We start from the raw sequence: 15,175 nt of genomic DNA, 5'->3' as shown, positions 1-15,175 counted from the left end.
ACTAATAAGAGATAAGCTGGACTGCTTTAAGATCTGTCCATGTGCTTTTTATCACAGTTACTTTGTTCAGTAAGGTCTGTCCCAGGACCAGCTACCATGGACATGCTGTCTGTATTTATGTTTGCGTTTTGCATTATACTTGTTTATGGACTAGGTCAGAAATCTTGATTTTTGGTGGGCAACTGGGAGGGGCAAGTTTAACTTGCGTGGCCCATGTTACATATCCATAATCATCTGGTTTCCTGAAGTCAATGAATTGAACCTGCCCTTTTCAACTTTGAACTTTCTTCCTCTCTGTGAGAGATCTTGTGGTCTTGTCCAAACTGGATTTGGAAGCAGTTTAGTCCCAGTTTAAGAAGTAAGGCGCCAATATTCCACTGGCTTTTGGGCCAGTGCCTCAAGACTTTTCACAGGTGAGCTTTAAGACAGCAGCCTGTGATGGAAGGCCTGCCAGTGTTGATTCAGAGTGGAGATGAGAAATATCCTTACATGTTAAAAGTTCTCCCAGCAGCCCAGCACTGTTTGGTGTGGGAGCCCCAGAGCAGTGTGATAGAGAAACAGATCTTTCTAGTGCCGGGCTAGCGGTTTGCCTCCAACAAGACTAGGACAAACCAGCGGCCCACATCAGTCGAAGTGAAATTAAACACTTCAAATGAAAATTGAAACAACTGTGAAATTTTACACAGTAATGCAAACCTGAGGCCGGAGTTGTACAATTAGATGAATACATCACAGATGGACTGAGTTCTGATTTATTTTATTATTTTAAGATTGCACTCTTCCTATTTTAGTCTTTTATTTTCACCTGTTCTTTTAACTGTATTATTTCTATTTCTTTTCTATGCTTTTTCACATGAATGAATTGTGTTACATAAATTACAATTTGCCCTGCCTAACCTTACAAATCTGCATACAGTCTGCAGTCCTAGTGCAGGAATGCAGGGCTTCATACTTACTTTTTTCACCATGGTCAAAATGTTGTTTCTTGACATTGTTGTTATTGTCTGTAGCTGTTAATTAGAAGTATTGGCATTCAAATTACCTCCAAATTGTACTCAGCTGAAACACTTCAGTACTGTATTTACTGTTATATTAAACCACATCATAGCTCTGTACATACATACATTATCCCCTTTGTCCCAACAAAGATTTTTGTCCCAAACATATTTTCTGTTGTCTGTGGGACGTCAGGACACCGTTTATCTCAAGTCCTGCAAACATGTCTTGTCTGCATCTCTAAGGACATAACTTGTAGTTTTTGTGGCGCGACCCACGCTGTTGGCTCTAACTTGCTCTTATCAGCAGCTATTTGGATGATTCAGCATCTTAAATTGCAGTCTGTGACAGAAAGCTGTGGATAGCGCTCTGGATAGGTCCCCTCCTTAAAATGCTACTCATGATGATGATGATGGAGTAGCTCAAGAGATTAGATGGTTTTAATGCAGCCATTCATCCCTCTTACACACCTGGTAAAAATGCAAAACAGATGACAATACCATAGTTGCTGTTGACACCACTAATCCATCTGGCATTACAGCAGTTATGCAGCCACACACTTGTTGCAGTGACCTACAGGGGCTCGTTTTGCCATTGAGAGATGCTGTGTAGCAAGAAGCAACTGCTGAAACTGCTGAGTTTAGAGTTATTCTCTCTAAATATGAAACTGATGAATAGAAAAATAATCAGAAGCATGCTTTTGCTGAAAATAACTCAGAAGGCTACCATCTAGCATCATATCTTAGTATCCTACCATTCACCAGGCATTAGCAGTCCAAAGATACTGTAATCCCTGTCTGACTGCATCTCAACTCTGTGGGGCATTATGGGAACATAAACTATCTCAGGGGCATGTTTGGTTGAGAGGACATACTTTGAATTATGCTTATCTCCCTATTTCTCATATACATGCATATAATGAATTTCAACTGCTTTACGTCTTTCATCTTGGTTTGCCCTAATACAGAGATGACATTTACAATTTAATTTAGCTCAAGAAAGGAAACATTGAATAATTCAATAATCTGATGCATCCATATAGAAATATTATTTCTCACCCAGGGTCATTATGTACCAATAATCTGCTCAGTGAAGTAAAAATGTGTCTTGATCTCTTGCAGAGTGGCAGTTTTTCACAGACTGTCAAGCAATGGCACTGTTAATCCAAGAGCATGTGGTCTGACTTAAACCTCAGCACACTTTTGATCTGTAGGATTACTGTTTTTTCCCAGCCTTTTCTCTCCATTTTTCTTGTCATAGATTTTTCACAGGATTGGAGCTTAGACAGACTCACATACAGTCCTTGTAGATCTTTATTTTATCCTCCTCCACTCCCTGATGTCATCCATGTTGACTCCCCTTTCCCTCTGCATCAGCCATAGTAGCCTGTAGTATCATCAATTCTTAACTTGGTTATAATGTATTTTGTGGCCAATTCTCTGTATTAAAGGTGTGGCTATTTGCTGTATTGATAGATGAGTTTGACTGGGAAATTCACATTTAAATAAAAAAGTTTGAGAAGCAAACTTAGTTTATTTAAGTAACAACTTACATTTGAGCATCTGCCCTGTTAGCTTTTCCTGTGCTTGTTTCTTTGCTACAACCGCTCTGTATGCATGATTATAATATGAAATGCTATAAAATGGGTAAATGTGTTATCTGTTTTGGTGGGCTCGTAAAACTGGCAGAGGAGGAGTTTTTAGCTGTTCAGACAGCAGAGGATAGGCAGCTGGTCATAGTTATTTAGTGCTAAGGCCAGTGGCCACAGTGATACAGCTTGATTGGCCCATGATGGGGAACAAAGTTTGGCTATAATACCCCATGAGTAGGAGGGGAAGTGATAAAGAAAGCACATTGAGCGCAGAGCATGATGGCAACAAAACACTTTTTCCTCTAAATGCTTCCATGAATTATGAACTTCTGTCATTAGGTCATGGCTTATTGTTCACTTTTTCCCTTTTTGTCTGTGTGTTGAAGAACAGGACAGAAAGGGAAAGGAGACTCTGTCTGGAGCATGTCTAGTCTTAGCTATCCTGGAGTTATTTATTTGTATGCTTTTGCATTGCTTGTGTTCATGTTCTGCTAAGATATATAAGTGTCTGAGCTGCTTCCAAAGGGTCAGCCCCACTCCAAAGTGATCTGCACAAATGGTCATTAGCAAATGTATGCATGCACATGCATCTCTTGGACTTGAAGCCTGACTGTGGGTTATACTACTGTTGACATACTAAAGCCATAACATGACAATCTGAATGTAATTACACATAGAGAACAATAAAAGTTGTTTTATCGATCAACAGAAAATGAATCCGTGACTATATAATAATCTGTTAATCATTTGTAACTTTTCAGGCAAAATTGTCATATTTAATTATGAAAAAGGATCAACAGCTGCCTCATTTGTTTCTTTCCCAAGAAAGCGTTTCTTATTAGTACAATAGCAGACTAATCAAATGAGAGACAACAATGTGACTTTAGGCTGGGCTGTAAGAGTCTATAAATAACTCTGAAGTCACGCTGACTCTTGGAGGCCCTACCAGGGTCCTCTATTCTTCAGTAAAAACACTGATTTCTCCTGTCATCCTCGTATTCACAGCAAAAAGAAGACATAACTCTGTTGTTGTCTTTTTTTGCTACGGTTTCTTGTGGGAAAAACGGATTGCAGCGTTATTATATTGTGGCATTGTCATTGGCATGGGGATGGGACTGGTACACCAAGCCGGGTCAGGAGGAGTCACTGGTCTTTCATATACTGCAGTCATTTTGGCATGAGGTCATGATTAATTGCTCAAGGCATCACTTATGATGTTGACACCTACAGCACCCAGGTTCTTTAGTCACTGTGAGAAATAATTACTGGAAATGAAGCGGAAAATGAACAGGGTTGGCATGTGACATGAATAGCTGCGATTAGTAGAAGACCACAGGAGCTGGTGGGAATAGGAAGATGTAAATCTGAACTTGAGATGACGGGAAAACATTTTACTCACCGTACAATGTCCAAGATATTTTGTCCAAGATATGTTGTCCTAAAATCTGCATTAGTGTAGACATGGTCCATGGTAGTCCGTGATGCTGACACTTTACTGTTGGACTTGCTTACTTCAAACTGAACTTCAGACAGGTCACCCATTTCCATTTAATGTCTCAACTTTTTAGATAGTTCAAGAAGTTGTTGCCAGGAGGGACAACCTGACCAAATTAAATGATCGTCAGTGGTCCCAAATTTGGTTGCCAGGGGCTATCTAGATTAAATTGAACTAATTTTCCAACAGTTTGTAGTCATTGGTCTTGTCTAAAGCACGTTTACATTATTTTGTAAGTATAAGTCAATTTAGTGGAAAGACCTGAAGTTCTGGAAAGATGTGTTTGTAATCTGCTTTTTTTATGACTTTAAAAAAAAAAAAAAATTTCCACCCAGGGTTCCAGGTTGGTGTGGTGAGAGAGCAAGCTAATTGCGGGGAGGAGGACCGCCTGGGGCAACTTGTCCCTGGCTCTCAAGGTAGGAGCATACCAATCAACTAGAAACTGAGCTTGCGCTAATTAATTTTTTTCCCGTCAAATATGTTCGTGGACATTGCAGTGATCTGCCACTTTTTGTAGTCGTACATAGCCAGATCACCATCTTGAGCCACACCATCTACCTTCAAAGGCCAGACATGTTGGCAATACCCTGGAGCTGATTGAAATCCAAATATATTGACTAACTATGCAAAGTAACTTTGGCAGCAACTAGAAGCTATTAGCAAAACAAGGGTCGGGGCTTACTGTGTATTATTTTGTGATCAGTTTGTTGCCATTTATTCTGCCTCTGATATACACTATGTTCACAGTGTTTACCTCTGTATAAAAATAATATGCCTTGATTTTTGCGATAGTTGCCCATCTCTGCTCTTGCAAGTTCACCTCAATGAAAGTATAACCTAATCTGTCTCCAGCCTGAGTTAACATGTAATGTATTGATACTTCAGCCATAAACAGGGTTAACGTTTCTGGCTTCCCAACCACCACGTTTTAACTTTGGCCTGTTGTCTGTTCGGATCCTATAATTATGGAGCCCTGTATGTTTTCTGAGGTTATAACCCTCTGGTATCTGAACAGATGATTCCAACATGACAGACTACGTAACAATCTTCGGTTACAGAAACCGCATGAGCTTGATACTTTTCAAATCCTTTTTGGGCGCTGCTTTCATTGTTGTGTTATCTGAGTCAGCATGAGAGGACAGCAGTCTTGTTAAAGAGTGTATCCATGATGCACTGGTGTCGGCATTTCTAGTCATAGCACAGATTTAGGAGGGAATGTTCTTGTTCCACTGCACCCACTGCCTAGCGGCGGCCAGGGGGCTGCTATTGTAAAATACTAGGAAGGGCTTGGTCCAAAGCATAATATCCCGCTGTATGCCAGAGAAAAAGTCCACCCGGGTGCAGCTGGCAGATAAAATCTGCGTGTGGGGAGCAGATACAGGACCAGTGAGCATTTGAAGGTGGTGGGGGCAGAAGCAGGATGACCATATGGGCACCCTGACACATCATGCAAGCGCCCCTCAGTTATACTTAGGGTCAGAGTGTTCTTACTGTCCCTGCGATTGTGTCACTTCATGTGGTTTTTATGTTTTTTTCTGTTTGTGTGTGTGCTGTTTCTGATTTGTGTCCCATTTGATGTAAGTCATGCTCTGCCGAAGGCATGTCGGTTACCAGTTCCACCAGAGGCCGCAGTGAAATCTTGGGTGTACCTGAGTGATTAGCTGATTACCAGTTCTGACTTTGAAGCCAGTAGCCTTGTGTCGTACTACTTAGTCAGTTTGACTCTGTACACATTCAGCTTCACTGTTTCTCTGTAATACAATACATTGGCAACAAAATAGTAAGGTAATCTGCGGGAGCTTGCTTGTGCTTTTAGCCACATAGATAGATTGTCTGCAACCTAACTGGGGTTTTCAAGGGCCTCATCATCTTTTGGCCTAGATGCCCCTCTCTGTCAGTATCAATGCAGAATTCACACACACACTCACACAAAGTGACAGCGTGCCTTTCTTTGGCAGGTGGCTAGTCCAAATGAGAGGAGGAAATGGGGATGAGCTTGATATTGGGTAACACACATATCTGATGACTCAGCTGATCTGTTTGTGGGTGTGTGACACTGTTAAGACACAGTCTCAGGTGTGGAGAGGTCAAGCAGCTGTCTGGGAAGTGCTATGCATTCTTGTAGTTGAAGCATGTCCCATGCCCTCCAATGAGCTACTAACTCTGTTATAGTCTTGTGTTATTTCGTTACAGCTTGTTTGGTATTGACAGTGAGAGACTTCACATTGGGTTAAATAGGTTTTTAAGACAAACATTTTGAGCCCTGCTCATCCTGTTCCTCACTGAAACTTGGTCTTTTAAACAGGATACTCTCGTATCACTAGACAAAATTCAGTTAAGCAATGCATCACTCTGGATGTTGAGTGCCACATCTCGTTGTCACTGTACTATAAAACCTTGCCTGTGATTTGTGATATATACTGTGTGCTAGGGACACCCCGATCACGTTTTTGTGTGCCGATACCGATTGCAAATCGACTGTGAGCCATATCGGCTAATACCAATCTTTTTAAATTTTTTTTTTGCTATAGCGCTTCTATAGCACTAGAGGTCAGTTTAACAACTTCGTAGTGTATTGGGCTCTCCACCAGGTGGCAGAATAACCTAGGCTGAAAATGCTTTGTGACTGTACGAGTGCTGTCAACGAATATTCACAATTGTCATATGTAATTGAATTGCAAAAAAAAATCCAGACGTTCGATTTGATTGTGAAAAAAGCAGCAGAGTTTCTGTTATCGAGTAAATATCATTTTTCAACCGGGAAAATCTGTTTAAGTCCGACATTTTTAAATCTATATCCATGTATAATGTCTGATGTAAAGTCAAAGTTAGATGTGAAAATATTCTGGCCAATTTTGACAGCCCCAGATTGTACAATATCAAGTTTTGTTCTGTCATGCTTTTAGTCTGTGAAATCAACAGAGCAGTGCAAGGAACTCCCAAGGAGCAATGCAACAAGTAGCCTATAGTAAATCTAGAAGGACAACTGAGATACACAATGTAATTGCACTCCCCCTCCTCTTGCAGGGGGAAGGCAGTCTGAGCACTTTCCACTTCTGTCAAGTTGCTTTTGTTACTTGAAATAATGCAGTCTTGCATTTTAGATAATTTCAGTGTGTTTGTCTGAGTTAAATAATCAGTGGTGCATTTGGAGTAGGAGCAAGGCTAGCTAATCCGATTATCCGATATTACTATATATAGTAATTGGCTGCACAGTAATGGTTCCCAATCATTTCAGTTTCTAAACCCCGACTATGAAGTTATGTAGTCTATCAGGGTTTTCCCTGGATTTATTTGAAGACAAAGGTGGCAAAGGCTGGAGTACATGCATGGCATGCACGGTGTACACAGTTAAAGTGCCGTGCCCTTCAGTGAAAGAAAATCATGGTTTCACTTGTTGGCAGACAAAGAAAAGGGACAGAAAAGGACAAGTGAAGACATGTTTTTCCACCTTGTTCACCCTGACATTTTGTCTGTTTGCAGTGTCTAAGGGAGGGGATTGGCAAACTGTTCTGCAGCATGGAGAAGGAAGACCTGAAAGTCCTCAACAAAGGGGAAGAGGAGGAGATGGTATGCCTATTTTCATTTTACATCAGTGACAATTCATGCTTTCCGGCTTATCAGACTATGCCCACTTTTCTCCTTCCACCCTTTAGGAGCTGCAGGGCTACCGTCTGTGTCGTTGGCGTCTGGCCCTAGTGGGCCTCGGGGTGCTGTGTACAGGGGGCTTCCTCCTCCTGCTGCTCTACTGGATGCCAGAGTGGTGCGTCAAATCCACCTGCACTCGTACCACAGCCCGTGATGCCGAAGTGGTATTGCTGCGCTCCACGGTAGGTTGCAAGTAGAGCTGCAATGTTACATTACAGTAAATTGAATATCTTAAGGTTTTGGAGTGTTGCTTGGTAAATTGAAAACATCACCATGGGCTTGAAGAAATTGTAAATGGTTTTAAACATTTTGTAGACTAAACAATTCATCAAATAAATAATTGTTAGATTAATATAGATTAGATGTTTTTATTTATCTTTTACATAGTCCCAACTTTTTTGAACTCAGGGTTGTAGTTTGAAAAGTTGGTAAAGTAGCGAACACAGGTGATGAATTAAGGAGATTAACCATCCATTGCGCGCAGTTGAAAAGACCAAAAGGTTAACCAGTTTAAGTTGCAATTATTTTATATAACTTAATTTGTGGGCCTGTTTCAGTAATCTAACAATTATGGTTTTAGGCATGTAGCAAGCATAACTGATAGAGCACTTCCAGGGTTCTTTTTTTTTTTTTTTTTCCCAAACCAGTTAAACACAGGAGAGTTAAGTCTAAATGCTTTGCATATGGGTAAGGGAAGAAGATATAGACCTTAAGCTCATGTGCTTTTTAAAGCTGTGTGTGAATACAACAGATGTATTGTAGGAGCACAGTAAATACATTGAGGCTGACTAATTCCTACAGCGAGAGATAATTTACCGTGTGTCCAACAGTGTGTCCATAACAGTCACGCGTGCGCACGTGTGTGTTCATATACATTCCTTAGTCTCTGTGTTGGTCTCAGGCTTGTGTGCAAGTGTTTGCATACATCCCTGCGTATGAATCCAAATGTGTGATTGTGGGTGTCAGTTGAATTTAAATGCTGTCATGAGAGTTTCAGTATTAGGAACAACCTTCACATGCAGAGAATTTGCGTCTGCTCCCTTCTTAAAGAGGCTTGTTCAGAAAAGGTGGATACATGAGGGCACATGATATACATATATACACACACACACACACACACACACACATAGTTAGTAATGAACAGCGGTTGTAGCTAGGGATGCGCGATAATTATTGGGCCGATAGTTATCGGGCTGATACATTCGCAGTATTTTTTCACATGTTACACACAAAAAATAGAAACATGAACTTAAATAGGCCGAAAGAACGACTGGCAAACGAGGGAACGGGGGAATGTACGTTACACCTTGAATGCAGCATGCGGCACAGCGTGCTTCTGAAAACAGAGTTCAGACTTCTTCAAAGTTTCCGAAGAAGAGAAACTGCTCACTATACATTATCCCGCTTAGAACACGGCTTATTACTAAAACATTCAATAGTGTGACACAAAATAGTGATTAAAACATATTTTATTGATTTAAAATAAGTCTAATCTTGCCTGTCACCGCTCTCGCTGCGCAGCGGCTCTGAAAGTAAACACGTAACTCTGCGGTGGTCGGCTAGTTTAGCTGTAGTTCGCGACTGTTATTTTTCACAAAATGGATGAATATTTTTCCGACTCTGAGGTGGTGGACGATGACTTTGTTTACGATGGACGTCCTTACCGTTTTGAGCCGGAGTACACGGACGAGGAGCTCGTTGAAAGGAGGATGCGGAGGCAGAGAGAGGAACAGCTGGCCAAACAACAACAAACGCGTATCTCCTGGCCGCAAGTTCCACTCTGAGCAACAAAGGCATCCCTCCTCTGTTGTCATCGATGAACATTGTCCACAAGAACACCATCAGTTGCCGTTTACTCGTGGACGCGCAGCCGTTTGTTGTTGTTTTGGCCAGCTGTCACAGTATGATGTCAGTGTGAGATGTCAGTGTGTGATGTCAGTGTGTGTGACGTGTGTGTGATGTCACCGTGTGATGTCACCGTGTGATGTGATGTCAGCGTGTGATGTCAGCGTGTGATGTCAGTGTGTCATGTCACAGCGTGTCATGTCACAGTGTGACATCACTGACATCACCATGTGATGTCACTGACATATGGTGATGTCAGTGTGATGTCACTGTGAGATGTCACTGTGTTATCTCTGATGTCACTGTGACGTCACACAGTGTGACATCACAGTGACATGTGTGTGACATGTGTGATGGTCATTTCTAATTATATCATTCTGAGATATTAAAATCATCTTTTGTGGGGATGCATGATAATTATCGGGCCGATAACAAGAAATTATGACGTCATTCCGATAAGTCCGATATCATCACGAATAGCCCCGATAACATAACTGTTTTGTCAGCACGGCAGTGCCTCGCTCCCACTATGAGACCCGAATGGTCTGCAGTGAATGCTGCGTTCAAGTGACGTTGGCATAATCAGAAAGACTCTTTCTCACTGGGAAAAATCAAGAATACCCCCTCATGCCAGAAAACAACTCGTTAACTCGGTCATAATTTTGCTAGTTGCTGACTTGAATTAATATTCGCAGTATTTTTTCACATGTTACACACAAAACATAGAAACATGAACTTAAATAGGCCAAAAGAACGACTGGCAAACAAGGGAACGGGGGAATGTACGTTACACCTTGAATGCAGCATGCGGCACAGCGTGCTTATGAAATCAGAGTTCAGACTTCTTCAAAGTTTCCGAAGAAGATTGTTCGCTGGTTATTCGTAACAAATGATCTAAGCGAGTTCCACTAGGAGCGAGAAATTGCACGAGCTTTAATACCTGATCAGTCACCTGAAACATAACCACCGCTTTGACGGAGTTTGGAAAGCGTATGAGGACGGCCGGCCTGCTAAAGACGCTAACGTTAGCAAGGCAGCCGCAAAGAAGCCACCGGGACTTACGCGACGGCGAGGCTTTCAGTGTGATGTCAGGCTAAGGTTATTGAAGATTTATCCATGGACATGATGGTGCTTGACTTACTATGGACTGCCCTTCTTCAGTTTGTTTACCTAGATAAGTCTAAGTAAGGGATCATGTATCTTCCTTCAGGATGACATAGAAGCCCGACGCGACACTTCTCCGTAGGAAACTGCTCACTGTACATTATCCCGCTTAGAACACGGCTTACTACTAAAGCATTCAACAGTGTGACACAAAATAGTGATTAAAACATATTTTATTGATTTAAAATGAGCCTACTCTCGCCTGTCACCGCTCTCACTGCGCAGCGGCTCTGAAAGTAAACACGTACGTTGCGTAGCAACCGCCTCTCACTGTGCGCAGGCCGGCAAGCAGGAAAACTTATTTCTTTACAGATATTCAGTGAAATCATGTCAAATGTGGAGAAGTGATGGGATATCCCAGACCTGAGAGAGACGTAGCTGGAGACAGAGTTTGGTTTACCGCTATTTTTTCGGACTGATGGATAAAAGTCCTGCATCAGCTGATTTCTGCTTTCAGCGTCAGACATTAAAAAAATCTGTCTCCAGTTTTGTCTCCACTCAGCAGTCGTCCATGCTGTGTTTCTCTTGGTGTTTTTTTCGTGTTTGTCGGCTTCAGTCTAGTCAATCGCTGCGTCCTCAAGTCTTTTGTGTCTTAATATCGCTCCTCCTGCGTTGTTCTTTACTTTTCTCATCTTTTTTGCTGGGGACATCATTCTCCAGCCAAGTGTTTGGTCCTCTCCAAACAAATTAAAAATAATGCACGGAAAATGCTCCATATTTTGCCTCTCATATCAGCTGGCGATTTGTAATTGAGCTTGGTACATTAAGGGATTGCCCCTTTAGTCTGACTGTTAGGAACACCGCTGAATTTTCGCGATTGACCAATCAGAATTGAGTATTTAAGAGTGCCGTTTTCTAACTTCTGTCAGTAAAATATGCACTGTGCATTATTTTTGTTGTCATTGAGGAATGCACTTTTTCAGTTTGTTTAAATAGAAATGTTTGAATCTAACTTGTGCCAGTGCATTAATTTTCTATGTATATTTATTTTTTGTAAACTTCTGGAATGCACTTTTTCAGTTTGTAATCCTGATGCATGTATTTGCATCATTTCAAGGGGCCTTTATTTTTTATATCAGTAAGTAATGCACCTTATTTAAATTGATGTGAGATATCAAATAGGTTTGTTTGATAGCTTTAAGAACGTGTTTGAGAGGCTTACCAATAGTTTTTCATTGGAAAAATAAATATCTTTTCATTTAAAGAGTCAAAACTGTTTTTGGTTTTGTTCGTGGTATTGATGTCATGATGTTAGGTATATGTGTGTGTTATCGGTATCGGCCTTTAGGAGCTGAAAATTATCGGTTATCGGTATCGGTTTTAAAAAACAGTTATCGTGCATCCCTAGTTGTAGCAGTCCAGCACTACAACTTCGTGTGTATTTGTTTAACCAGGATGAGTTCCGGCGCTGGTTCCTGGCCAGGGTGCGAGTGATGCTGGCCCCGGGGAGCAACCCCTTCCACAGCCTGGACACCCAGACCACCTCCCCCCCCTCCTCCTCCTCCCCACCTCCCTCCTGCCCTTTCTCCTCCCCTGCCTCCCCCCCTCTGGCCAACGGACATACCCCCCACCCCTCCGATGGCAGCCCCGCTCAGGAGCTCATCAGAAGATTTGCCGACTACCAGCCCACACAGGTAGGTGCACGTCTGCCCAGTACACTGTACTTGCACACTCTGGACACACCAGTGATGGAAACCATAAACCGGCTGCGAGAATGGCAACCACCTGTCAGTGCATTTGATGGAACGGCTGCCATGTTTTAATCAAGCGTAATTATACTCCATATTTATGATCCTGATACATCACAAACTGCTAAAAATCCACCCTTCCCAGCCCGTCTCTTTCTCTGCCTCAGACACATGGACTCACTCGCCTTGATCTCCTTGTGACTATTCTCCAGTGACCACATTCAATACATGATTTGTGATGTGTCAAAAATCTTAACCAACTTTGCTTCTTCCCTGTGCCCCTCTGCATTCTATTTCCTTTAGATTCGTTATTTTACCTTCCATAGCACAAAGTATTATTGGAACGACGAGTTGCAGAACTTTGAAGTTTTAACGTAAGCATTCTTTGATTATCTACAGATATTTTCTGGGCTATTTTTAAATCAGTTTGTTCTTTCCCTTGTTTTTGGACTCATAAAGAGGTATAAAGTAAAATGAGCAAAATGAGCCTTTGCATTTACAGCTTTAGTAAATATTTGACTCACATTGCTCATTAAAGTGTCGACTTTGTCCCCTGCTTTGTGGTTTGACCTATTTTACCCCCACAGCGGCGTGGAGGATCTGCGGGTCAGCTGCTCCGCCCTCCACACGGAGCACAGTGCAGGCCTGACCAGGAACCAGCAGGAGTACAGGTAACATCTTACCTGTCTGAGGGATAGGTCGCACAACCTACAAGTCTAGACAGCCAGACAGGAGGATGGCACTCAGGCCGGTTAGCCAGATTATTCTGCTGTGTGAGTTACAGTAGCTGCAGGCCTTTAAGCACATTGCCCTGACAAGATTTATCCATCGTCTTTGGTTTTGTCAGGTCAAGTGTCTGCAGGGATTTCTGTGAAGTGGCCAGAGGAAGTCACTGTGGACATTTGAAAATGATAGTCTGTAATCTACAGAGCACAGATAATTTAAAACCATCTTCCTGTTGACCTTTTAAGGGTACATTGTTGTGTATCTCTGCTATATACTGTGTGCATGTGTTTGTGTGTGTGTGTGTTTAGATATTCACAACACTCATAAAAGTCCCTTTCACCTTTTGTCAGGAGACTGTTCTTCGGAGTGAATGAAATTGCAGTGAAAGTGCCTTCTGTTTTCAAGCTGCTTATCAAAGAGGTAGGGCCCAGTTTGCATTAACACACACAGCATTTTCTTTAACTCAGAATCTGAATTTTTGTTTAATAAAAGACACCTTGTCAACTGTTTTGCAGGGATATTTGCACAATTAGCAGTTTCCTGTGCCAGATATTAATGGTTATATTATGAGAACATTAATCTAAAGCCTGGATTCAGTTTGTGACAGAACTGTTCAACTGTTAATAATTAGAAGATCTCTGACCGTATGCTATTAATTTGCAGTAGCCTTGGGAGAAATATTGATTTTTTGTGAAGGATATAATATAACTGTACTTTGCCTTTGTTTAATTATTTAACTGACTTTCCAGAAAGTGGTTGCTAATTTTATGTTTCACAGAAGTAGCACTGAAATAATTAGTTAATTACTCAGTTAGTCGAGCAAAAGTATCTGCAATAATCTTGATAATCAAACAATTGTTTTTCGTTTTTAAATAACAAAGCCAAAAAAAACACTACCTCCTAGTTTAGGTTTGAGCTTCTCAAATAAGATTTTCACAGTTTTATGATATTTTAGAGAAAATGTTTACATTAAAACACATTGAAAATGTAAGTTGCAGCCCTCTTTCCAAGAAACAGGGTGCCTGTGTCGAGATATGTACATACTTGTAAAGTTATTCAGTTCCTGCAAAAGCAGACATCTCAAACGAATGCTGCATGTCCTGTAGAAATGCTTCCAGACAGACCCATATTTATTTGATAAATGTCATCCTAATTTTGACTTTTTCTCAGCTCATAGATCGAGACCTTTTCATTTGTGTGCATACATGTGTACATCTTCTTACTATATTTCTACAAGACGAGTGCTGTTAGAGGGTAATGCCCCCTGCAGACCAACATAGTAATGTTAGTCACAAATCACATTCAAACAATTTTGGTGACATTACCCAATTGGCATGTGTATCCAATCCCATCCTGCTTCATTTTAGAATTTCACTTAACACTTAATCACATGTAATATCTCTTTCCAGTACACCTTAAACAACGCTAAAGCACCTGTACAAACGTTAACAACAGTATATCTCAAGATACATAAATAAGTATACGTCATATAAATAGGAATTATGCTGACATACAGGAACTTGATCATTTATGTTAAGAAAATTGGTAACTGGTAAAATCTTGGTTTTGTCCTCAAGTAGATGTCTGTTTTTAAATTATTGTAGTTCATGCTCTCATGCATATGCCACACTACTTTTTGTGCCTCCTCCTGCAGGTCCTCAACCCTTTCTACATCTTCCAGCTCTTCAGTGTGATCCTGTGGAGTGCCGATGAGTATTACTACTATGCTGTGGCCATTGTTTTCATGTCGGTCATATCCATAGCTACCTCTCTGTACACCATCAAAAAGGTGAGCTCCACAAAATGGTCTTTATCAGCCAGTTATCCAGCCACATGTTCACACACAGACAGCAATTAGTCCCTCATATCTTACACTTTGTGACTGGGTTATGTTTAATGTAGCTGTAATTTAAGGCAGTATTACATGGTGTAATTCTTCTATGGATGGAGAAAAATAAGGAGCTGCAGATGACTGGAAGTTGCAGACAACCTGGTCCATCTGTTTTTCTGCAGTGAAGTTCA

At 41.2% G+C, this 15,175-nt stretch overlaps 1 protein-coding gene across 2 annotated transcripts in view; it reads left to right on the top strand.

The window, feature by feature from the left end:
• The window catches only part of atp13a3 (ATPase 13A3), a 38,921-nt gene that overhangs the window by 3,294 nt on the left and 20,452 nt on the right, over positions 1 to 15,175 (top strand). The window contains exons 2-9 of one of the 2 annotated variants that reach the window (XM_041934878.1): positions 4,418 to 4,498; positions 7,566 to 7,652; positions 7,739 to 7,912; positions 12,134 to 12,373; positions 12,731 to 12,801; positions 13,015 to 13,098; positions 13,504 to 13,573; positions 14,808 to 14,942. In XM_041934878.1, the coding sequence (XP_041790812.1) occupies positions 7,602 to 7,652; positions 7,739 to 7,912; positions 12,134 to 12,373; positions 12,731 to 12,801; positions 13,015 to 13,098; positions 13,504 to 13,573; positions 14,808 to 14,942 (825 nt within the window). In that variant the 5' untranslated portion in view covers positions 4,418 to 4,498; positions 7,566 to 7,601. The remainder of the gene's footprint in view (positions 1 to 4,417; positions 4,499 to 7,565; positions 7,653 to 7,738; positions 7,913 to 12,133; positions 12,374 to 12,730; positions 12,802 to 13,014; positions 13,099 to 13,503; positions 13,574 to 14,807; positions 14,943 to 15,175) is intronic. The other variant, XM_041934877.1, reaches the window with a different exon arrangement.

This window comes from Chelmon rostratus, chromosome 4 (genome assembly GCF_017976325.1).
Source record: "Chelmon rostratus isolate fCheRos1 chromosome 4, fCheRos1.pri, whole genome shotgun sequence".
Lineage (NCBI taxonomy): Eukaryota > Metazoa > Chordata > Actinopteri > Chaetodontiformes > Chaetodontidae > Chelmon > Chelmon rostratus.
The sequence above is the reverse complement of the archived record's forward strand: the minus strand, read 5'-3'. Positions and strand labels throughout refer to the sequence as shown.